The 23,897-nt window shown below is 39.6% G+C and overlaps 1 protein-coding gene across 2 annotated transcripts; it reads left to right on the top strand.

Moving 5' to 3' along the window:
* The first annotated feature begins 323 nt into the window (after positions 1 to 323).
* USP46 (ubiquitin specific peptidase 46) lies at positions 324 to 23,542 on the top strand. Of its 2 annotated transcripts, XM_052682017.1 has the most exons (10): positions 324 to 818; positions 1,688 to 1,809; positions 11,319 to 11,399; positions 11,842 to 12,055; positions 13,726 to 13,955; positions 17,718 to 17,794; positions 20,818 to 20,901; positions 21,188 to 21,385; positions 22,248 to 22,326; positions 23,300 to 23,542. In XM_052682017.1, the coding sequence occupies exons 2-10, from the start codon at positions 1,729 to 1,731 to the stop codon at positions 23,399 to 23,401; spliced, it is 1,146 nt and encodes a 381-aa protein (XP_052537977.1). In that variant the 5' UTR covers positions 324 to 818; positions 1,688 to 1,728; the 3' UTR covers positions 23,402 to 23,542. The 2 variants fall into 2 exon arrangements, with proteins under 2 accessions (XP_052537977.1, XP_052537978.1); XM_052682018.1 differs by lacking the exon at positions 1,688 to 1,809 and having other exon boundaries at positions 327 to 818.
* Positions 23,543 to 23,897: the final 355 nt, after the last annotated feature.

Here is a 23,897-nt window from a genome sequence, read left to right as displayed (position 1 = left end):
GATTTGTAAAACTCCTGGATTCATGAGTCCTTCAAGCTGGGTACAGAGAGCACATCCCAAAGCACATTGATGCTGTCACTGTCACACGCTGCGTCGCTCTGCCTGCCTGCTCTCCTCCTCGTCGTCCCTCCTGCCCGCAAATGACATTTCTCATGCCCTTTAGCCCGAGTTCGGCGGCTCCCCCAGGGGCATCGCGGAGCTGTCCGGGCAGTGCACCCGCACTGCTGCCGCAGGGCACCCCGTCCCCCGTCCCCAGTCCCCCCCACCCCCCTGCGGCGCGTTGGCTGCGACGGTGCCGAGTGCCTCTCACTGCCCGGCCAGCTCTGGTCAGAGCGTGCCGCGCCACTCCGCGATGGAGCTGCGGCTGCCGGGCGAGGAGGAGCAGGAGGAGGAGGAGGAGGAGGAGGAGGAGAAGGAGGAGGAAGGCAGGGATTAGTGCGGAGCCGGCTGGCGCAGAGGCGCAGCTGAGCGCTCCGGTGGGAGCCCAGGACCCTGCGGCCCGTGCGGGAGGCAGGGGCGGGAGGAGCTGAGATGCGGCTGCTCCAGCCACGCCGCTAAAACTGCCGGTCACTCGCTCGCGGGAGGAGGAGGAAGGAGGGCGGTGAGCTCCTTCCTCCCCGCTGCGCCGCGGGGCGCGGGCAGGCCTTCCTCCAGCTCATCCCAGCCCCGAGCCGGAGCCGCCGCCGCCGCCCCCTCTGCCTTCCTGCCCTCTTCCCACCATGAGCGGGGCCGTTTTCACCTCGTAAAGATGGCGCTGTGGGATCGCTGCAACCTTTAGACTAATGACTGTCAGAAACATCGCCTCCATCTGTAATATGGTGAGTGCCCGCGGGCGGGGCGGTGCGGTACGGCAGGCCTGCTGGGGCCGGCGGAGGGGGCTGCTCGAGGGCGCGGGGAAGGGGGGGCGGCGGGAAGCAGAGCAGGCTGCGCCGGGGAGCGGTCGAGGCCCGGCGGACCGTCCCGGGAGGGGAAGCGGAGGCACCGACGGGAGCGGGGCTGGCGCCGGCAAACGCACGTTGAAGAAGGAGCCGTAGCCGCCTGTCCTTCCTTCTTTTCGTCCTTCCTCTTCCTGCCCTAAGAACGCTGCTGAGGAACCCCGGAGTTCGGTTCTGAGTGCATACCCGCTCAGTGAGCCCGCTAAATCCCCCCAGGCAGGCACCTTGCGGGCTCATGCGGCCAGCAGCCCCCGGAGAATGCACAGAACGGAGTGTTCTGGTGTAAGAGGCTTTAGTCCCGAGGCTGGGGGCTGCTTTAGGAAGTCTCAGCTGTAGCTGCTGTCAGGGTTTTTCTGCTGGGTGCCGTCCAGAGATGACTGCTGCTTACTCTTTTAACACTTGGCTTTCTCTAACTCCTGCTGTGTAATTAGGAAGAAATAAGAAAATATTAATATTTTTGCTTTGCCATTCCCATCCCAGGAATAGTTGAAAAGACCATTTCTTCACTGTGCCCAGGTCTATTTGCAGTCTTGACTCTACTGACTCAGAGCATCTGGATGGGTTTGGATTTCTTAAACTTCTTGATGGGGGGGAGCTTAAAGTACATCAGTTTAAGGTTTATTAATGAACTGAGAAAGTGGTACACCTGCCAAAGACACGAGCAAGTGCTAAGTACACCAGCGCAAACAGAAGAGAGGCCAATTGCTGCACATTTTGTTGGTTTAGTCTGTATTTTTCCCCCTTATTTCCAGGTTCTTCAAGAGCAGCTCCACACAGTTGCCAACTTCCCTCCATGTGGTGTCCCAGCATGCCTTGTGCTGGCAATGCCACACATACCATTCAGCTGCCCTGGAGAACGGAGCCTGCCTCCGGGGTAAGGCAGCAGGCACAGCCCAGAGATCCGGCTCCTGTGGGTCAGCAAAGCTGGGGAGGGAGCGCGGGCTGTGAGCTGCTCCCTTCTGTGGCAATGGCAGCTTTCCACTGCTCTTAATACCTTCCAGTCCTGTGGGTCAGGGGTGCTGCAACAAGCACTGCATGAAGGGGAGCTGGAGGCTGTAAGATGGTTGTAAGGCTTTAGCATTGGCTTAAAGTTCTAGGAGCTCCATGATTTCTCTCGTGTGCTTCAGGCATGTGCTTGCATACAGCCGGCTTCTCCCAAAACCTGCATAGACAGAGCAAAGCTGCTGGGTTTATTCTAAAAATGTGCTGCTCAGCTGCTGCCATTAGATCTTGTGAAAGTGGCATGTCAGAAATGGAAGAATTAAAGTCTCACACAAGAGCTCATAGTTCAAGACAATTCTGACTCGTATCAGTGCTAAGACAGAGGGTGAAGTTGGTTTGACAGTAATGATGCTTGAAAGCTGTGTGTTCCTTAGGTTATATATATGTGGTTTTTAGATATGTTGTGTTACGCTGGTCATATTCATTCTTCTGTGTGTAACCCATAGGATTATTAATTTATTTTAGGATATAAAAGCTGGGATTCAGGAATCTAGGTCTTTAAGCTAAACATAAACTATTGAAAGTACCAGTAACACTCCATTATGGCTCCTCTGAAGATGATCCTGTCCAGATAAAGTGGTGAACTGTAAGAGGAGCTGGGACCTCTCTCCATAAGAATGGGACTTAGGAAGGTTAGAGTTACATGAGCAAACTTTTTGTTTGTATAAACTATTTTTGCTGTTCTAGATTGACAGAAGGCATGTGTAGAAATCTATCAAAGACCTATATTACCCAATCTTGTTCCTTCAGTATTGAAGAACTGAGCCACTCACAGTCTGTGGCTAAGAAATAGGCAAAACAAGTATAGTGAAGCAAAGCAAGCCAGGGACAGTTTTTAACTTGCTTGCAAAGGAGATTCAGTACTGTAGATTTGCTGGATTAACTCCCATATGCTGAGGGAAACACAGTAGGAACACAGTGAGAAAAACAGGTTTACCCCTTCCACTTGACATATGTATTTGTTGCATATATTTCAATGCATAACTTAAAATTACTTCGTTGTCTTTTCCCAGTTTGCCTCTCCCCCCACCCTACCCCAGGTTATAATTACAATAGCATTAGTTATTCACTGACTTGGTTAACAAAGCCAAGTCTTTTGCTGAGGCTAGAGGGTGATGAATGCCCCTCTACCTGAAGGAATTGGTGACACTCCTGTGTGGGCATAGTGGCCACTCGATGAGATGGAGATCCAGCTCCCAAAAAGCTCCTCTTACTGCCTTGCAGATGCTGGAAAGTCATCTACGAGGTCTGTATATTGGCTGGCCACATCAGGAGGTCTGCAATGGGCAATTACCAGCTTTTGGGTCGGGCAGATGCAGTAGAAGTGAAGAAGCATGAGATAAGTTGAGCAAACTCTTAGAAGGAATATCAGCACTCTGTGCCATGTCAGCCTTGTAATTTCTAGACATGAACTAGAGGTGTGTTTTTAGACCATAGTATGTTGTAATCCTCATTGGTATCGTTTTTGTGAGACATTCCAAACAACTCAATACAGAATACTGGTTCAAAGGCAAAGAGGCATGCTATCATTTCAAGATTGCTGCTCACTGAAAACCCCTGCAGTATATTTCTGTGTTTATGAGATTTTGATGCAGCCTTGAGTTCATGCAGCAGCCGTGGCCTGGGCAATATTACTGTTATATGCAGCAAACAGCATCTAACCATTTCAGAATGTATTGACATATTTTTGCAAAGATGGCTAGCAAGATCTGTGGGCCATGTTTTCCTAAATACCTTTCAGAGTTCTGCCGAAAAGAGATATTAGTTTCCCCTTTCATAATTTCATAAGAGTATTTCAAATAATCTGATCTGCACTTCAGCATGCCCTGCCAAATTGATGAGCAGTACGTTTTGAACACACTCGGATGGCTTCTGACACAAAATATCTTTTAGAATACCTCACAGTTGCTCTCAGTAAATGTTATATAGGTATTCTTTTTAAAAATGCTGTGGTTTGATAAAGAAAAATAAACTGCTACATCTGAAAATATTAATATAGGCAGTTCAAGCAATACAATTTTAGAAGAGTGTGGCGTTTCAGCATGACCTACAGGAAATCAGAAAAGAAAGATGACAAATATAGGGAATTTGAAGTTTAATTACTGTAGCATCTTTATGAAGTAAAGAAAAACTTGAGAGTATGGCTGGCAAACGAGCACTAGAATGACAAACAGAAAGTGTTCTTTTCATCAGAATTCCAGGAAAGATACTTGTAGTATTAGAGGATATACGGTGGTGAGAAATGTCCTAATATAGTGACAGAGACTGCCTTGCGTGCATACTGCTTTTATGACAAAAGTGGTCATCAAATACTTCCCAGTTATTTAGAAAATTATAAGCACACTAGGACAATTCATAACAATTCATGTTTTACCTTGTAATATTTTATTTTTGTTGCATATAGTCATTGGCTTCTAGTTGCTGAATTAAGAGCAAAGCAGTGGTTATGCTAAATACTTTAGAAAAGGAACCTCTTAGTTACAGTTCAGTAAGGCTGAGTGAGTCTGAATTGTGGAAAAGATGGATTAAAAAGCAAATCTGGGCTCTGATGAAGTATATGTGGCAGGTAAGTAACACTTGGGAGGTGAGATTCTGGTGGGCTTGAAAAGACACCAGTCTATGGATTATAAATTATGGCCAATTAGAGAAGCAGTCAGCAAAATCTCCTCTGCCTCGTGAATCCGTCCTTGGTTGGCTGTTTGCTAAATACTCTTCTGTACATTTGTGTACACCCAACTCCACAGTGTATGAGTACTTCTGGAGAGCCTTGTGTCTGTTATAACAAAGCTCTGTTATAAGCCTTCTCTTGGACATGCTTAGACTTTGCAGAGAAGGGTGCTGTGCTGATGTTTTCAAGCCAGCTTGAATTCTGGATATTGCTCTGATTATTTCATTTGATTTCACTACTGATCACTTAATAATATGTGCTTCTGAACTGCCATAAAACCACAACATCCCTGACCATTCATTGAAATTTCATGTGATAAACCTGTATTGTTTCTGACCTATGTCTGTCTAACCTGAAGACTTGTGGTGACAGTGACTATTTCACATCTCTAGGCAATCCATCCCAATGATTCAGTGTCCTTATGGCTAGAACACTCCCTAATGTCTTATCTGAATATACCATAATTTGAGCTTCCCACTTCTCCTCCTGTCCACTCTTGAGACCAAGAACAGACTGATTCCCTTCTGTAATAAATGTTATATGCTTTAAAGTATTCTCATGTGCTATCTCAGTCTTTTCTATCTTATACATGACCCCGTTCAGCCCTTTTTACAAGTCATTTTCCTCTAGGTTTTTTTTGTTTTTATTTCCTTCCTTTGGACTCTCTCCAGCTGTGTTTGTATTTCTTGAAGCCTTGCACCCAAACCTGGCCACAAGGTCCTGTGTGAAGTCTTCCTGGTGACAAATTAAACTGGAAAGTCATTTTAAGAACTTTTTAGGCCTCTGTCTGTAAGAATTTCTTGGTGTTGTCTTTTTTAAAAAGTGCAGCATCATTAATTTATTCATCTGAATAATACGCTAGAGTCTCTAGACAGTGCTGTTTGTTTGTTTTCAGGAACAATTAGCTTAGCTCTCTCTCATTCTGCATATATGCAGGTGATTCATTTCTTCCTGTACAAAATGTTGTACTTGCCTTAGATGAATTTCAACCATTTTCAGAGCATTTCTCTAACGAGTCAAAAAATCATTTTGAATTCTAAGCCTGTCCTCCAGTATATCTGCAGCCTTCGTAATTCATGCTATAATGAGATTTAATGAAGATATTTAATCTTCTGTCCTCCATGTTAACAAAGAGTACTCCAGCTGGGGCAGCTGTGATGAAGTCTAGAAGAAGCCTTACCTTAAAAGCGCACTGAGATACGATGAGTGTCATCACTGTGGCCCACACAAAAGTGCTGTTGAGGAAATTACAGGCTGTGAGCAAACCTCAGTTTCTTTCTCATTTCTGAGGCCATACTGGGTTTATTTGTTCTGAAGAGTAAATGGGAGAGGGAAAAAAAATATTGCTATTTGTGCCAGGAAAAAGACCAAGTGCCACTAATCCAAGAACAAATAAACTAAGAATGGAGATGGATTTGTAAAAGAATACTGAACTGCAGTTTGTTAAATGTTGCCTAATTATGGAAACTTTGAAGGTCAATACTTAAAAACAAAATTACTTTTGGATTTAAATATTTAAATATGGAGCTTGTAGGTCTTCACTAGAACCTTGCATCCCATACTTGTCTTTTAAGGTGTATAAGGCAGAGTACCTTAAAAATCTTGGACAGAATAGCCAAGTGATTCAGGATTTTAGGCTTCAAGGCTTTTTTTTTCCTGTTTCTTGGCAACAATGCAATGAAAGAGCTGAAGTTATTGATGGTGTATATAATGTGTACATCCATGTTTGGAGACGGTTCAGTGCATCCAGTGGGGGGAAAAAAAAAGAGTCAGACATCTGAAGCTTGTATAATTTGTTGTTGTGGTCAGAAAACTCTAAGGAAAATATGTGAAATTATTATTTTAAATCATCTTCTTCCAAAAAGTATGATCACATACTCATTTTTAGGTCTGTCAGTATCCTCTTGCTATTTATTATGATCCCCTCTGTTTTTCATGGCACCTTGTATTTCCTCTTTTATCTCTTGGTAACAAGAACTTAAAATAGCTGTTCTGGTGGAACAATAAAACATTTATTTGCCAGAAAAAAAGATGCTAATCTGGCTAAATTAAACAATTTTTTGTTACTTCAGAAAGTACAAAAATGTTTCATTTTTGACATTTCATATATGTGAATTTTGAAGGAGGTGTGTTCTGGTATTCCAATTTCTCTTTGGAAGTCAAGGTTGACCCTAAGGGAAGTCAAGGTCCTATGGTGAGTGTACGTGATATATCTGTTGAGGACCATTGTGTAAATACTGCCCAGTATGATCTCCCTCACTCTTCTCTTACTCTATTGGTGTTGCTTCTGGAAAACAAGTTTGGATTTTCTTTACCATTACTTGCTCTCTTTCCAGTTATTTGTTACAGCCATTTGCTGGTCAGGGGGCTTCTACATCTCTCTTTACCTTTCTTTTCCCTCCCATTCCATACACTATACCTTCCAAAACTGTGAAACTCAGGCTGCCTGGCCCTAAAGCCATATCTATTTTGTTCCAATTTCTCTTCTACCAGTTCCAGCATCACCCTTTGTTTAAGTTTTCAGTTTCTTCCTCCCGGAAACAACACTATTTCTAGCACACAGCTTTTCACTTCACTCGAATACTAAAAGAATATCTAGTTTGCAGCTGCGTATGTGATCTGAAGCCCTTCTTTGCCATCTTTTGTTGATCTATTTTTCTTTATGTATTTGTTAAATATCTGTTTTCGCTATTCAACTTTTGTCTTCTTTTGCTTAGATTTTCTTGTGAACAAAATATTTATTGTTTCTTACTTTGTGTTTTCTAGTTTGATGGTAATTCATATTGTGTTTCTGTTCATTGAGAAAATAGCTATGCAATAGGTTTTCCACAGTTGACTTAAGAAGGTTTCCAATTTCTTTACTGCACTCTTTTCCTTTAAATTAAGCACATATTATTCCTAGATATTTAGTGACATATTTATAGCTCTGTCAGAATGCAAAAGTAAGTTTGATTTGCTGTACTGTGTTAGCAGCATCTTTCGTTTTGGCACTGTTTCATTTCTCATCCTCCATAGAACAATTTTATTCGGTTATTTTGCTTTGTATGACTTAATGACCTAATGCAATGTGGGTTTTTTCATTGTTTTCTTTTTGTTTTCTTTTCTCTACACTGTTCTTTTGTATTTATTCTTAAGTCCAAAGGAACAGGAGGTTTTGTTTGTTTGTTTTTATTTAACTTAAAAAACTTTCATATGATGATAGGTACAAATTAAACTTTTGAAAATATTATCACAGAGTCACAGGGGTTGGAAGGGAGCTCTGGAGATCATCCAGTCCAACCCCCTGTAGCAGATCACACAGAAAAGCATTCAGGTGGGTTTTGAATATCTTCAGAGAAGGATACTCCATTAGAGGAATATTCATTAGAAGGATAACCATTCTGGGCAATCTGGTCCTGTAAAAGTAAATATTTTCCTCATGTTCTCGTGGAACTTTCTGTGTTCCACTTTGTGCCCACTGCCTATTGTCCAGTCACTGAGCAACAGCAGAAGAGCCTGGTCGCATCCATTTGATACCAACCCTTTAGTGTTTGAGTAATTGTTCACTTGTAAAAGTGACCAAAGTGATTTCTGTGCCTGGGGACAAGGATAATCATGCTTAAAACCCAATGTAAGTAGTCATGGTTGAACACTGCTGTAGGTGAACAACACACACACACATTTAACACATCTCTAATAAGACTTTTTCTAGCTTTAGCCTGGTTTGGATGTACAGTTTGTGGTTTATTTGGGTTAGAATATTTCCAACCATTCCTCGTGTCATATCAATTGCTTTTGAAGAGCTTTTGTATGTCAAACGTGTAACATCCATTGAACAGATCTATGATGAGCTGTTGAAAACTCCATAGCATGGGTGTATAGATTTTGCATGAAGATAAGTTAGTGCGCATCATGGATTTGTTTGTTTTCCAGTGATAATTATTTGGCAAATCCTAGGTCTTGCTGTTTCTCTCAGTGTGTTCAAGATAATTTAAATGTTGAAAAAGATCTGTCAGAACCATCTGGCATCCTCTGAAGTAAACAACCTGGGCCTGGGGAAAAAGAGGTAACAGAGGAGCAATTAGTTAGCCAAGCACTTATATTCTGCTAACATATACACTATATGTATACACTAACGCACGTTCTGTAAAAGAGTGGGAGGTCACTTTTGAGAGGCATTATTTCCTGCAAGTTCTAGAGGGAGAATTTTTTCCAGCATGGAAAAATCTTCCTGCAGAAATGAAAAAACAAAAACAAAACCAACCCACATCCAATTTCAGTCTTAATTTAGAGAAGTTAATTTGAATGCTGAATGTATAATTGAAGAAAACCTATGCATTGGTTTGAATGCTCTGCTGTGAAGTCTGTATGAGGATGGTTTTCTTCAGAAGTTGCATTGATCTTCTGTATTTGAATTGTCTTCTATAAGCCAAGGTGTTGATTTAACCAGCAGCTGTTTGCTTTGCTGTTAGTATCAGATAGGCAACTGCCTATCATTTTCCTCCCTCATGGGAACTCAGATGCTTTGCTGAATGTAGCATTTTTGGCAAGGCTGCTTCTCCAAGCAAAAAAACCTGATCCTCATATAGAACTTACGTAATTATCACACTGTCATATCAGTTGAAACACAGCCAGCAATGGCTTTGTACTGATCCTTTCTTCTCTGAGTTTTTCACTGAGGCTTAGTAGAGCCCTCCAAGGGCATACAACATATTTCTTAATCTTTTCATGGAGCCTTGTGCAAATGAATTACCTAGTCTCAAAGGGAAATCCTCCACATCTGGTCTAAGAAATAATCTCTGTGCTTGTAAGAGAAAGGAAGAGACTGGAAAGAGATTTGGTAAGGGTTTATGAAACACAGAAGCTTTGGACCTTTTCTGGAAGCTGCCAACTTGAAGGAGCTTCTTTACTTTCAAGGCTTATAGGTTGTTAAAGAGCACCAGTGCCGGGTTTCACACCATTTCCGTCGAGTAAAATCATCTTCTTTTGATGGACTGACATGAAAAAATAATCTAATAGAGCAAGCAATGTTGATATTAGGTGGAGGAAGGAAATAAAAGTCGGATGTTGAGAAGAAAAACCAGAATTACTGAATCTGATTAACACTAAATTTAAAAATTTTAACTGATGAGCTCTCCAATATTGAACAAACCTCAGGAACACAGGTCATTTCAGAGCACTAGGAAGAAATGCTGCGTGTAAATTTTTTTTTTTTTTTACTCTATTTGAATAGAGTCGGCATGGACTTGTGTAAATGCAACCTGATGTCAATCTCAGAAAAAAAAAACCAAACAGAATACAAATATAAGTGTGGGAGGCAGCTGGTAAAGAGCAAAAGGATAATGAAGTTTTACATGTTAGCATCTTTTTGGTGGCAGTTTATATGTTGTAATGAAAGTCAGCCAACTGTGCCATTCTTATGTGACAGAAACTACAAAGTGTATTAATACTGCATACTGCAGATTAAATTCAGTAAGAAAATGACTCTCTGATGTCAGTAAGACAATTATCAGACAGATTGAGAACTGGCTAACCAATAGATCTTGAATAACTTTACATAGAGAATACTTCTCCAAGTACAGCATTTTTACTGATGTCCTTCGGAGATCGTAAAATTGCTCAGGTTGAAAAAGACATTAAAGATCATCAAGTCCAACCTCAACTTAACCATACTACCCTAACTCTAACAACCCTCTGCTAAATTATGTCCCTGAGCATCACATCCAAATGGTTTTTGAACACATCCAGGGATGGTAACTCAACCACCTCCCTGTGGAGCCAATTCCAGTGCTTAACAACTTTTTCTGTAACTAAGTTTTTCCTGATATCCAACCTAAACTTATCTTGGTGCAACTTAAGGCCATTTCCCCTTGTCCTGTCACCTGTCACCAGTGAGAAGAGACCAACCCTGCTCTCACTGTAAGCACCTTGCAGGTACTGGAAGAGAGCAATGATGTCTTCCCTCAGCCTCCTCCTCTCCAGACTGATCTGTACGTTTACACAGTAGCAAGGAGTGACAGCACTGGCAGCAATGAGGCCTGTTAGCTCAGTGATCTAAGCTTGTTAAAAATAAGCATTTTCATACAGTCAAGCTACAGGTAATGCACAAAGAAGTAGTGAGTGTACTTTTAGCTGTGAAAGCGACTTTACTGTTGAAATGAAGACACAGCTGAACATAATTTGAGGCACTGACCAAGAAGCAAGGCAGTGCTTGGACTTATGCACCTTTCAACATTAGAACAAAGTACCACACGTATTATGCTTACTTTTAACTTCTGTGCTGCTCTTATTAGAACAAGGAGCTGTTCTGGATCTCAGGTTTTATCAAAGGCCTCTGACAAATTAGAAGGGATGCAGAAGAGTTTCAGTAATGCTTAGAAAACCTGCTCAACATCTAGAGGTCAAGTATCTTTATGAAACAAGAACATAATGGGATCCAGCTGCTTAAGTATGAAGTATGAAATAAGGGAGAGGCGTGTGGGGGGAGAACCACTGTTGTTGTGACCTGTTCACTTCAAGTCAGCCATCATCAGAGCACCCAGGTCAGGCTAGCTTCACTACCTACAACTGCAAATATTTGTGTTGGCTCGGTTGACTGTTGTGCTTGGCCATTAGAAGAGCAGAGTTAGCTTGGCTAATTGTAACTGAAAGGAAAAAGTGCATTTCTATCTTAATGTCCATGACTTTATTTTAGAATTTTAATAGTTTACATTAATTCTTCCTTCTTTCCTTAGGGCACCAATGCCTCTGCTCTGGAAAAAGACATTGGCCCAGAGCAGTTTCCCATCAATGAGCACTACTTTGGATTGGTCAATGTAAGTACCATTTTCAATGGACAAGTCCTATATAGAACTATGGTTTTTATGAGTTTTACTTATTTTTTTCATCTCAATGCTGCTCTAAGGCACGATTGCCTTGTTTTTAAAAAGTGCTGTGCATGTTCCAGTTTTAGGCACAATGGGCTGCAGAATTGTTTAAAATGTTTTGAAGATAACTTCATACTCCCCAGAGAAAACAGTTTAGTGTTCTATGGACGTTTCCAGTGGTTAGAGCTTAAATTGATAAAGTCAATTTTACCTATAAAATATGAGGGACAGTCTCTTTAATTTTTGTAGAAAGTGATGGAGTTGTATAAAAGTTATATAAATATATTCCTACAGCAGCTGCCTGGCAAAATGGCTGTGTCACAGAAGACAGATGTTGAGTAGTTTCTTGTGATACACAGAGATTAAGATTGTTTTTGCTTTTACATGGCAGTTTGGGAACACCTGCTACTGTAACTCCGTGCTGCAGGCACTGTACTTTTGCCGTCCATTTCGGGAAAATGTTTTATCATACAAGGCCCAACAGAAAAAGAAGGAAAATCTCTTGACTTGCCTGGCAGATCTTTTCCACAGTATTGCTACTCAGAAGAAGAAAGTTGGAGTTATTCCGCCAAAGAAGTTCATATCAAGGTTGCGAAAAGAGAATGGTAAGTATGAAACTGGAATTCTCTTAGATATCTGTAAGCTGATCAGGGAACTCTAAACATTGAGCAATGTGGTCATATTAGTCAGATGTTCAGGTTAAGTCTGTAAATGACTTTTAGCATTTTTTGGTTTTAGATACTAATATTATAGTATCTGTTATGCAGTCTTATGCTTGAAATTGCTATGCCAGATTTCCTGAGTACTCAGAGGTGATGATTCAGTGCATGGTATGACAGACCACACTGAGCAGTGAGTTAGAGCTGGGGAGAAGGTGGCATTCTGCCTCAGGTTTTTTCTTACTTTTAATGTAGCATGGCAGAGAGAAATGCTGTGGGCAGCTGGCAGTACTAAAGCAGTGTGGCCTATTAGGGCTACAGGCATTACAAGCCCAAAATACCTTGGAGGGCAGGAAACTGTGTTTTGGAGTTATTCAGTGGACTGCATGTCAACCACTGCTGCTGTTCTTAGGAGCAGTGGGTGCAGTCTGACACTGAGAAGCATCAGGCCCTTTTTGAGCACCACACTGGCAACAGCATATGCCTGGTCTTTTAGTGTTTCTTCCCAAGGGATGGGGGCAATGTCTTGAAATAAGGAAGCCTGCCATACAGTTCCTTTTCAGCCTGGATTCGTATCAGTGTGGGTGTTGTACTTGGAAACAAGGGAGCTTTGAATGAAGAGAAGAAAGAATTGTGAGTTAACACCTGGGAGAAATTGCCTCCTGGTGACAGCATGTAAATGGGCAGACTGTCCATTGCAAAGCAGGCATTGTAAACAGTGACAAAGTCAGCTCCAAGTCATCTCAGTGATAAATGCCTCTACACTGCTGGGATCACCTTTTGGGACCTGGTCTTATGTTTTCAACTTTTTCAAATTAGGGACGGATTTGGAATATATTAATGTGCTTCTGTGTTCAGGCTAGCTGCTGCAAAGCTATTGACTGTACAATATTTTTGAAGAAATCTATGTGGGCTTTTTCCAGGAGCAGAGGGATAAAATCACACATTTCTTGGGAACGCAAATTATTTTTCTTTAATGTTTTGGGTAAGTTAAGCCTTCACTAGGGAAGAAGCCTGTTTTTCATCACCACTGAGGTAGTCTCTGCTCCGGAAAGCATTTTATATGAAAGAGAAGTCTGTGCTCATCTTGTGTGTGGAAAAATAAGCTTTGTTAGATGATGTTGCTATTGTTGTTGTGGTTGTTATTATTATTATTATTATGTTTGCATCCAGCATCTTTGTTTTTCTCAGCCAAGGTTTGTACTGTCCAAACTCAGTGATGTGGAATGTATGGGTGGGAATCAATCTGATGTTAAGCAATGGGTGTAAGCAATTATTGTAATTTCCTTCTGTAGTCACCAGTTTTCTTGTACAGTGGGCACAGATAGTTGGCTGCACTGAGGAACACCCTCTTGCTTTCTTCACAGACTGTAGTAGAAGCCTACACAGCTAATTCCAAATACAACCCTACTCTTTTAGACACGCTAAAGTTATGTGAGTTGAAGTCTTCCCTCAAGGTAGCTTCTCTGAAAGCCAGTGTACTTTTCTTTGGCATGATTTTAAGTAGTTTGCTGAGCAAGGACCAATACATGTCTTTGGAAAACAATGACTTTAGTTTGATTTCTTGAAATAAATGATATACTCAGCTTTAGAAATCTTGACTCTCTTCTTCACAGATCTATTTGACAACTACATGCAGCAGGATGCACATGAGTTTTTGAATTACTTGCTGAATACAATCGCCGACATTTTACAGGAGGAGAAGAAACAGGAAAAGCAAAATGGGAAATTGAAAAATGGCAACATGAACGAAGCTGAAGAGAACAATAAGCAAGAACTCACCTGGGTGCATGAGATTTTTCAGGGAACACTGACTAACGAAACTAGATGTTTGAACTGTGAAACCGTAAGCATTGGGATAGATTTTTTTTTTTTTTTTTGGTTGTTGCCCTTTAATAGATAGATACATTTTATATGTATAAACATATGAATCTTTTCAGACATCTGAGAATTGTGGATATTCCTGTAGACTTTACTTCTTGAAGTGAGTATATTCTTTTCTAAAAATTTATTTTTCTAGGTGTTTCTTGGCTAGCCTTTGCCAAGTCTGGCTGTCATAGCATGTACCTCTACACTTAGAACCCTTGCTATCCTTCTCTATTACTGTAATTTCAGGAGAAGGTATTTGCATTTTTATTCCAAGAACCAGAGGAAAGATAAGATGGATTTGCATTAATTTATGTCGAAGAATGTGACTGCCAAAGGATTTGTTATTAACAAATCATACGTGTTCTTTTGTCTTCTGAAATATTCTTAAAAGAATGGTGGAAGTCTCTTTATTTGAAGTCTCAGTAAAGCACAGCATAGTTTGCAAATCTTACCTAACTTTTGCTTTGTGTCAAGGATGAACTAGTTTTCTCAGCACTTTCTATAGCTGATAGAGTTTGCAAAGGACCTTCTTCACGAATCTCTCTCCATCTGTCTCCAGCTTGTTCTGTGAGATGGAAGTCTGAGCAGTATCAGGTATTCCATCTACACAGTACGGCTTGTTCTCATTCCAGTCCTTGCACTAAGTTGTTGCAATGGTTTGTGCAGCAGTGTTGTGAATTGGGCCGACAAACTGATCTCTCCTAAGAATGATGTTTCCGACTCAATCCAATATTGCTACTTTGGAGCTTGTCTATAGAAAACACAGCTTTAGATTACTCACAGGTCTAACTGTAGGCAGCCGAATTTAGGTGAGATAAAAGTCTAGAAGAACATATTCTGATATTCTTTAATGATAACTGTACTCCAAGTAAAAGACTTCTTGGGAGCTCGTGCTCAGGGACAGGACAGAGTGATAAAGTGACAATCAACTTGAGAAATGGGGTGAACCGAATCTGGAACAAGACTGTTAAAGAGAAAATGCGAGAGGTAGAAACTGAAAATTAATTCTTCAGTATATTTCAATTATGACAGCTCACATAGTAATAGCAAGATAAAAAAGTGGAATCTTAAGTTTGCTCAGTCAAATTGTAATGAAGTCAAGACGTGTCCCCGAGTAAGAGCAAAACCTCACAACACACAGTATGTAATTCAAAGTGATCAAGCTGTACGGAAAAAACAGCACTATGTGCTGCTGCTGTAGAAAGGCACTGCAGCTTCCTGTGAATGCAGAAATATGGTGCTCTGTACAGTATAATTCTACAGTTGTTTATATATTTTTTTTTTATTACTGTACCTTGAAATCTTTGGAAAATAAAGTGGATTAAAAGGTAACACTTTGCTAAAATGGGAATGTATCGTGCGTGAGGAATCGTGCAGATTCCAGTAGTTATTCGCACAAAGAGGGCAGTCTGAATCTGTGTTTCCAGTGACCTCTAGTTATAATTGTATTATTCTAGCTTGATTGGACTCATCTCCCCGTTTGAGTAATATGTTATGTGCTGAAGTCAATATCAGGGTTCCTAACTGCTTAGTGATATTCAGATGAAATGCTGTATTTGCCAAAGACTTTTCCAAGTATGTAACCTTCCTCTTGATACGCTGTGTGCCTGACAGAACTCTACTTCCTGCAGCAGAGACACAATGTTCTCTGAGGTTTTGTTGCTCTATTTTTGAATTCTATACATCTGTTTACACTGCAGTTGATTGCTGCCAGTTTTGTGGTTTCCTGTGCTCTTTGGATAGAATCATATCTCAGAGAGGATTTTTGCTTGAAGAACTGCTGTTCATTTTATTTAAATGTACTTTATGCCTCTGTACATCCTTGGTAATATCAAAATTCATCCTGCTAAAGGTGTTCCTCTGAGTTCAAGGTTGATTTGGATTGCATTCACCATGTTTATAGGATGATATAATATGAAGATGAGCTCAGAGCAGTACGTAATTTCAAGACCCACAGGCCTGCATGAGTTTGAGCATAGAAATTTGAGCATGAGTGTCCGGAGTCAGAACAGCAGATGGAACCCCTTGCTGAAATTCTGGATTTGAACTTTGCAATCCTGTCAGATTAAGTTATTCTAAAGAAATGCATTCACAGAAAGCAAGATATGGAGTATTTGTGCAACATTTACAATCAGAATTGGTTGTTACAAATATGACTAAATTCATTTGTAGTAATTCTGCTACTGACTTAGTTGATCTCATCCGAAAAACAACCACATTGGTTTTTCTAGGTGTTCAAGGCCTTAAAAACTAGTTAATGGATGAGCAGAAAATCACTAGATTTTGGGATTTAATTGGTTCCCCTGTCCTAATTTTCATTTAATTTACAAAACCATTTATTAAGATGCTGAGTAAGATGTGGTGTTCTTTATGATCTGAGATGACTCAAAATGGGGTCACCTTTTACAGATCTGTTTGTCTACCATTCCTGAGAGAGTCCTCATTAACGTTTATTGGAGAGAGGTTCCAAATGTGACCGGAGTTTAGAACATCTCTGAATTTTGGAGAAGTTTGACCTCAGAGTTCCCAACTACCTCAGGGAGTTGCTAACCTACACCTATTATGAATATTGATATCTTATATATTGATATGATATATATTTATATGATATATATATATCATATATCATTGATATATGATATATTAATATATATATTGAAGATTTTCTTTATTTTGAATCTCAAAGCTGATACAAAAGACGAAGGACCATTAACGAGATGACCTATAGGATACATGAGTGGCATTTTAAAAATCATATTTCCGGTCTGCAAAGAAATATTGAAATTCCATGATTTTCCATGAAAAGAATTCTGGAGAAAAATGTTTTGACTCAGCTGAAGTACAATAATTATCTGTTGTAGAAGATAAATATATGTAAACATATATCATTCAATCTCCTTCAAGATTAAACATTTTAGGTGAAAAGTCATTTTCAAGCAAAGCCAGGATCTATCACTCTGAAAATGTTTGAAAGACTATTTTTTAGAAAAAAATACTTTTATCAGACTTTTTCTCATCTTCTTCCACCTAAAAAAAACACACTGGTGAAATCACAGTGATTTTACAAAATATTACCACTTTGCCATTTTTTCCTCCAACATCTCATTCAGTCTTGTTAAAATTATTCATCAACAGTAATACTCCATGGGGAAATATAGGTGTGCCAACAAGAGACACAAAGCCAAGCTTTTAAATTTTCACTGGAGAAAAAATATAAAGCATTTGAATATGACATTTCTCAATGGATGCCTGCATGGAAATTATTTTCACTGTATCCTTAATAGTGGAAAGAATCATGTAGTGCGTAAACTGAGATTACACAATTTATACACAGATAAAATTCCAGCATAATAAGGAGCTGGGCTGTATTTTGTAGCAATAGAACATATGTACTACACCAACCAGAGCCTAATGTACAGGATGATGCTCCCTGTTTAGTGGATAGCAAAGTGCAGTCATCAGTCTGTGGTCAGTGGGTTTGGATAATTGGAGTAGACAGAAGTTGGAAACTGGGTTGGCCTGGTTGCTTAATTGGCAGAATGAATATGGTCATGCTGATCTAGGTAAAAAAACAAACAAACAAAAAACAACAACAAAGAAAAACCAATTGAAATAAATACTTTGTGTAATTTATTTTGAGAAATTGTTCCATCTTATAGCGTTTGCCCATAGATACATACAGCATTTTGATGCATGATGTTTTACTAAATCTGCTTTACGTGTATATTTTTTGCTACAGGTTAGTAGTAAAGATGAAGATTTTCTTGACCTTTCTGTTGATGTGGAGCAGAACACATCAATTACACACTGTCTAAGGTAAATGAATGCATCCCTCTGATGAATGTTTCTATCTGATTTTGTTATATTTTCCAAATCTACTAGATGCAAAAAAGAGAAATGGAATAGGATTGTGTTTTGAGCTTTTCCTAAGCAGAAAATTACTATAAACTGGGTTCTTCCTCTAGTGACAAAATACACACTAATGGATTTTGCTTTTCTCTTGTTTTCAATGTACGTGTTTGAAAGAGAAAAAACAATTTCTCTCTTGGGGAAAAATTGATTGCACTGTCATCTTGAAGAATTGCTGTAGAATAATAATTGGTTTCAAAGAGATTTGTGCGTGCTTATCTTTAAGCTTTTAGTCAAGTGCTTTGTTGATTAGGATATACGTGCATATTAAAAGTCATGTGTGTGCTTTGTAGAGCACTAGAGTCCTTAGAGGGCAAAAGATTTCAGAAGTCTTCTGTTGTGCCATGTAAGTTTCTTACTAGACATCTTATCAAATTATAATGAGAAGTTTTTAAGTCAGTTCCGCTCTTATTTCATGCCTAATTATTAAACAAATCCTTCAGAGATCTACGTAATTTTCAGATTTGCATGAATGGTTAATCTGAGAGATATAAAATGTATGGAGTTTTGGCATCGGTGCAATGGACAGGTACCTAGGTTTAAGACAGAATATTACTGCTCTAAAGTAATGATTATCGATTGGCCAAATTACTCATTCAAACTCCAAAATTGCTGGCAACGTTGAACAACTACTGAAACTAGTTAACAGTTGTTCTGGAATGCCTAGGAAATGTTACCTGATATCTCACATCAACTATGGAGTTACAGAAAGAGAAAGCATACAAGGCATGGACCACTCCCTGAGTCAGATGGCAGTGATTTCTATGTGGACACAACTGTCCTAAGAAATGGCTACTGCAAAGGTAGTTGCTGCATCTTTACAGCTTAAATTAGTACTGCATTGAAAAGGTACATAAAAGAAAATCTGTGCAATACAACGTTTCAGTAAAATGAATTTCTTCCCCATATAGATGAATGTTCTTTTCAGTTATTTTTGTAGCTTTTCAGATTGAAAATATCCTGTCTCTGTAAGAAATCTGAAGAATGTAAGTCTTTGGCATAGCCTTAACTCCACAAAGCAGGCAGCTGGACCTGAAGCAGTAAAAGTTTAGCAATAACAAAGTACATTTCTGTTATTTTTATTTCCTCTAGGATCTGCAAAGCTTTTTGATCCCAATTTCTAACTAATCTGCCTATGCTTTTTGTTCTGTTTTGTTCCACTAAGAATTCTGTCATCTATTAAAATAGAAAAATTGTACTATTTACTCATATAAACAGTAGAAAGCATCTTCTGCACTGCTGTATAGAATCTGCAGAGTTTCTAGAAATTGACTGTAGAGGGTCAGTGAGGGTCAGTTACCATGTTTTGAGAGAGAAAGTAAATTCCTTTTTCCTGTTAAAATACCATATAAACAAATGCAGATCGGCCCATTAATGGAACAGGAGGGAGTTAGAAATGTCTTGCAACTCATTCTGCTGTTGTAGAGAAAGGTTTCTCAAGCCTGTAGTTCTTGTTTTTAAGTGTGAAACATGTTTTAGGAGTGCCGTGCTGAGAATTCTTGATAGATGAAACAGAAATTGCACTTTTGAAGGACAAGAATGCCATCTAATTTTCCTCCATACATCTCTTCCCCCAAGGAAATAGTTATTACTTGTGTGTAGGCTACTTGTTTTGTTCTTGGTACAGACAAAGAAATTAATGTGCTGAGTCAGTAAACAAGCAGTGCCTCTAGGTTCTGTGACTGTGCCTCAACTGCTTTAGTAGGACACGGTAACAGCCTTTTAGGCGGAAGGTAGAGGACAGATAAGAGAGTAGTTTGTTTTAGATTAGATACTGAAAAAAAAAGTACTATCTTTGAGGATGGTGATACAGTGACGCAGTTTGCCCACAGAAGTAGCTGTGTGCCATGGATGCCACGTCCCTGGAAGTGCTCAAGGCTATGTTGGATGGGGCTTTGGGCAAACTGATTTAGCAAGAGATGTCTATGCCCAACGTTCCTTCCAACTCAGGGTATTGGAATGATAGAATACATCTATTTAAAGCACAGTCACAAAAAACCCACTGTGTCTAAAGTGGAAGATAGGTGCTTGTGCCTACATTTAAGGTTCTCAAAACACCTGCCTAGTTGCAATGTAACGCTAGACTTGACAAAACAAATAACTGTTTTTTTTTTTACCTGTTAAGATTTTTAGACACCTAAAGTTCTGTTCCAAAACTTATCAACACTGTGATTTCTGACAAATCTTTTCGGCTAACTGCACAGCACAATCAAGCCAACTCTGCCTCTCTTCAAAAGCTCAGATGACACTTTCCTTTTTAGACATCGTGAAGATATAACCACATAACTTCTGGATAGATGCTCAGAGGTTAGGGGATGCAGAAGACTGAGTTCAATTTATTTTTCTGCATTAGATGATTCAAGTTTAGCTTACAGGAGAACACTATAAAATGTTAATTACCTGGGGATGAAAGAAGTGTGCTTGAAGATATTCCATTCTATAAATAATTTTAAAAGGCACTGGATGGGTTAAGCATCTACACTGAAATCTTGGCAGCCTCTTGACATGTAAGAGATGAGGATATAGGTCCCATTTAGAGATAGCTGAGTCCTTCCCTCCCCTACGAAGGCCAGGTTGGATGGGGTCCTGGTCAGCCTAGTATTAAATGTGGAGGTTGGTGGCCCTGCCTTTGGCACGGGGGTTGGAGATTCATGATCCTTGAGGTCCCTTCCAACCCAGACCATTCTGTGATTCCCTGTATTGCATAGAGGGTCTCAGCACCTAATACAAAGCTGTCACTACAGCCAGGTACTGTAAGTCCCTTGCAAATTCCAGTACAGTTTCTTCGGGTGTTTTAGAAAACTGGATTTCAGCAGTAATAAGCTTTCATCCCGTGTGTCTTTTTAGGATTCCAGTTCCACATTCCAAGCGTGGCACTGGGTCAAAAGCATTAAGAACTTTGAAGAACTGATAATTGTATTTACTTTCAGAGACTTCAGTAACACAGAGACATTATGTAGTGAGCAGAAATACTACTGTGAAACCTGCTGCAGTAAACAAGAGGCACAGAAAAGGTAAGTGAAGAGCAGGGTGGTTTCAATATGTTACTCCTGGACTTTGACAAACTTTCTCTTTAACATTTATTGTGTTTGTAGAACTTGCACCCCATATACATGCTCTGTGTGGCCCAGAGAACTTGCAGACAGATTCAAAGCTATTGTACTTGTTAGTGTAGATGCTACTGCTAGTATACTATTGTTAATTACAAGGTCCTTTTGTAATGCAAACATTTAATCATTAAGGAAAGAGTGGCTTTGAACTGGACAGGTCTTTACCATGTGCATTCTTATGGTGTCACAGGATGCGAGTAAAAAAGTTGCCAATGATTCTTGCCTTACATCTCAAGAGATTCAAGTACATGGAGCAATTGCACAGGTATACTAAGCTGTCTTATCGTGTTGTATTTCCTCTGGAATTACGTCTCTTCAACACGTCTGGCGATGCTGTCAACTTAGACCGGATGTATGACTTAGTAGCTGTTGTCGTTCACTGTGGAAGGTAAGACTCCCTCACGTCGATCATCTCAAACTATTACAGGTTCCAGGGTGAGGCATGCCTGACAAAATAGAGGGAGAGTGGAAGAGGGGACATAAGCGGTACTGCTGCTCCAGCTTGCGTTTATCTTGGCCAGAAGCTCTTAGCCACCTTTCCTCATAGTAATCTGTACCTCTTTGAAAAATAGCACTTCAGGCACCCAAAAGTCAACAGATTGAAATCATGCGAAAGGAAGAAGAAAGCTGTCTCTTTCCTCATCACTTGGAGAACTTGGAGACAGGACTCTGTGAGGGCCATGGGCTGTTAGCAGGTAGACTCTGCAGCAGGTCAGCCAGTTCCTGTCAGGACAATGAAAATGATAGCTTTATTAAAGCTTCTCAGAAGTGAAGCATCGTTAGACATGAAACAAACAGATAAACCTTTGGGGTTGGAGAAATGTCTTGTTCTCCCTTAATCTCAAAAACCATAAATAAATTACTATTCATGGCTCGTATTTTCAAAACATTTCCCCTTAAAATTACTTCATGTTGTTTTAAAAATATTTGCCATAGTTGATGCCAGATATGAGGAAATTGTTAAGTACATATGAGGAAATTGTTAAGTACTGTATAGATCAATTTCCAGACGGTCATAACACAAATCAAAACAATACATTACAAATTTAGTTGACTAGGTCATTGCAACGGGGCAGAAAAAAATAGAACATATATACTGTACTGCTAGAGATGGGTTTACTGTATTCTTCTTATCATGTAACTATTATTTCACCTGCTCTTATATAGACGAGCTACTTATCAAAACGGACCTAATAGTACTTTCTAGTGTTATATTGGGTTTTGAGATTTTTCTTTATTTTCTTTTTCAGTGGACCGAATCGTGGGCATTATATTACTATTGTGAAAAGTCATGGATTTTGGCTCTTGTTTGATGATGACATTGTAGAGGTCAGTATGCTGAAGCCCATGAGCACAACATTTGTGCTTTCTTTGGAATTAAAGTTCTGGTCCAGATCTGGGTACAGATTACTAGTCTGCAAAGCCACAGCTTGCTTGCAACGTGACATTTTGCTAGGCTCTGTTAGAAAGTTAGATTGCAAACAGAATGATTAATGGCATAGTTCTTACCCTGTCAATGTAAAAGACAGTTGTTTTATTGTAAAGCAACATCAAACATTTTTAATATCAGATTCAGAGTGTTTAATTTGGAATGTTTTTTATACATAATAAGATCAAGTTAATTCATTAAAACTTAAAACATACAGGAACTATTTTGCAATCTTTCACAATCTCACTTGGCAAAATTGGACCGGGTAAAATTAGGGTTGTTAGGAGTTTTATTTCTTAAACAAGGAGGTTACAAGAGCATCTGAATTTTGTGGTCAGTCTAGGATGGTCTGGATGAAAATTAGTGAGGCATGTGGTCCACAGCTATTACAGATTGTCTAAACATAGCGCAATTTGTTCCCAAGCAAACCCTTTATGTCACTGTGGAACCTGGCATAACAGGGGTCTTGAGTCTAGTTCCCCAGGTTTAGATTCATTGGAGTAAAGTAGGACTTCAGGACCATTGTGAATGAAGCATGTATTGAAGAGGGTTTCTGTTGCTTTTCGGAAACATGAGGTCACATTTGTGCTTTTTGTTTACTACTGCATTCCAAACACTGTGCTATTTGAAAAAGCCTAATTCCTTTAGGCTCTCCAAGGCAAATATTCCTTTTGATTTCAATGACAGTGATCAGTAGGATTTAGCACCTGAACATTAATTAACATTTCACTGCTTGAACTGCAAAGGGAATTTGCTAACTGCTGCTCTGAAGCACTTAAATGAATTTGTCCTCTGTTTTTATACAGCCTTCTAATCTATGCTTGGCATTTCTTTTACTTAGGAGTACGTTAAATGATTCTATTTATTTTACAGAAAATAGATGCTCAAGCTATTGAAGAATTTTATGGACTGACCTCTGATATATCAAAAAATTCGGAGTCTGGTTATATTTTATTCTACCAGTCAAGAGAGTGACTTGGGAAACTGTGACAGCTGCGCACAACAACTCTGCAGGCAAAGAAGGTGATGGCCCACTGAATTGAATTCTACAAAAACCTCATCTTGTATGGCTGAAAAATGATATATTCTGCCTCTCATTAAATGGCCTATGTGGTATTGACCGTAACTGTTCATTTTTGACATCCAGAACTTTCTTTCAGGAGGGGAGGGCAGTTTGTTGTTTTTAAGTCTGATTGAGAAGTTAATTGCAGTCAGATTCCAGTAGAGTTTATATGGAATAACACCAAAAGAATTGAATGTCAACTGTTAAACCAAATCTGGCTAGAGCAGTATTTTATGTGGAACAGCTCACTGTATTTAGGCCAAAGTTGTTTTAAGCTTTCTAAATGATTTTGGAGTGTATTGACTTTCTTAACCAATTTAAATGTAAGGGGGAAAAAAATCTGCTTCACAATGACTGGAATTGTCATAGAGTATTTTTCTTATTTTTATTTTTTTTTACATGTTACTC

Source organism: Tympanuchus pallidicinctus, unplaced genomic scaffold, assembly GCF_026119805.1.
Source record: "Tympanuchus pallidicinctus isolate F22 unplaced genomic scaffold, pur_lepc_1.0 scaffold2, whole genome shotgun sequence".
In the NCBI taxonomy this organism is placed as follows: domain Eukaryota; kingdom Metazoa; phylum Chordata; class Aves; order Galliformes; family Phasianidae; genus Tympanuchus; species Tympanuchus pallidicinctus.
The sequence above is the reverse complement of the archived record's forward strand: the minus strand, read 5'-3'. Positions and strand labels throughout refer to the sequence as shown.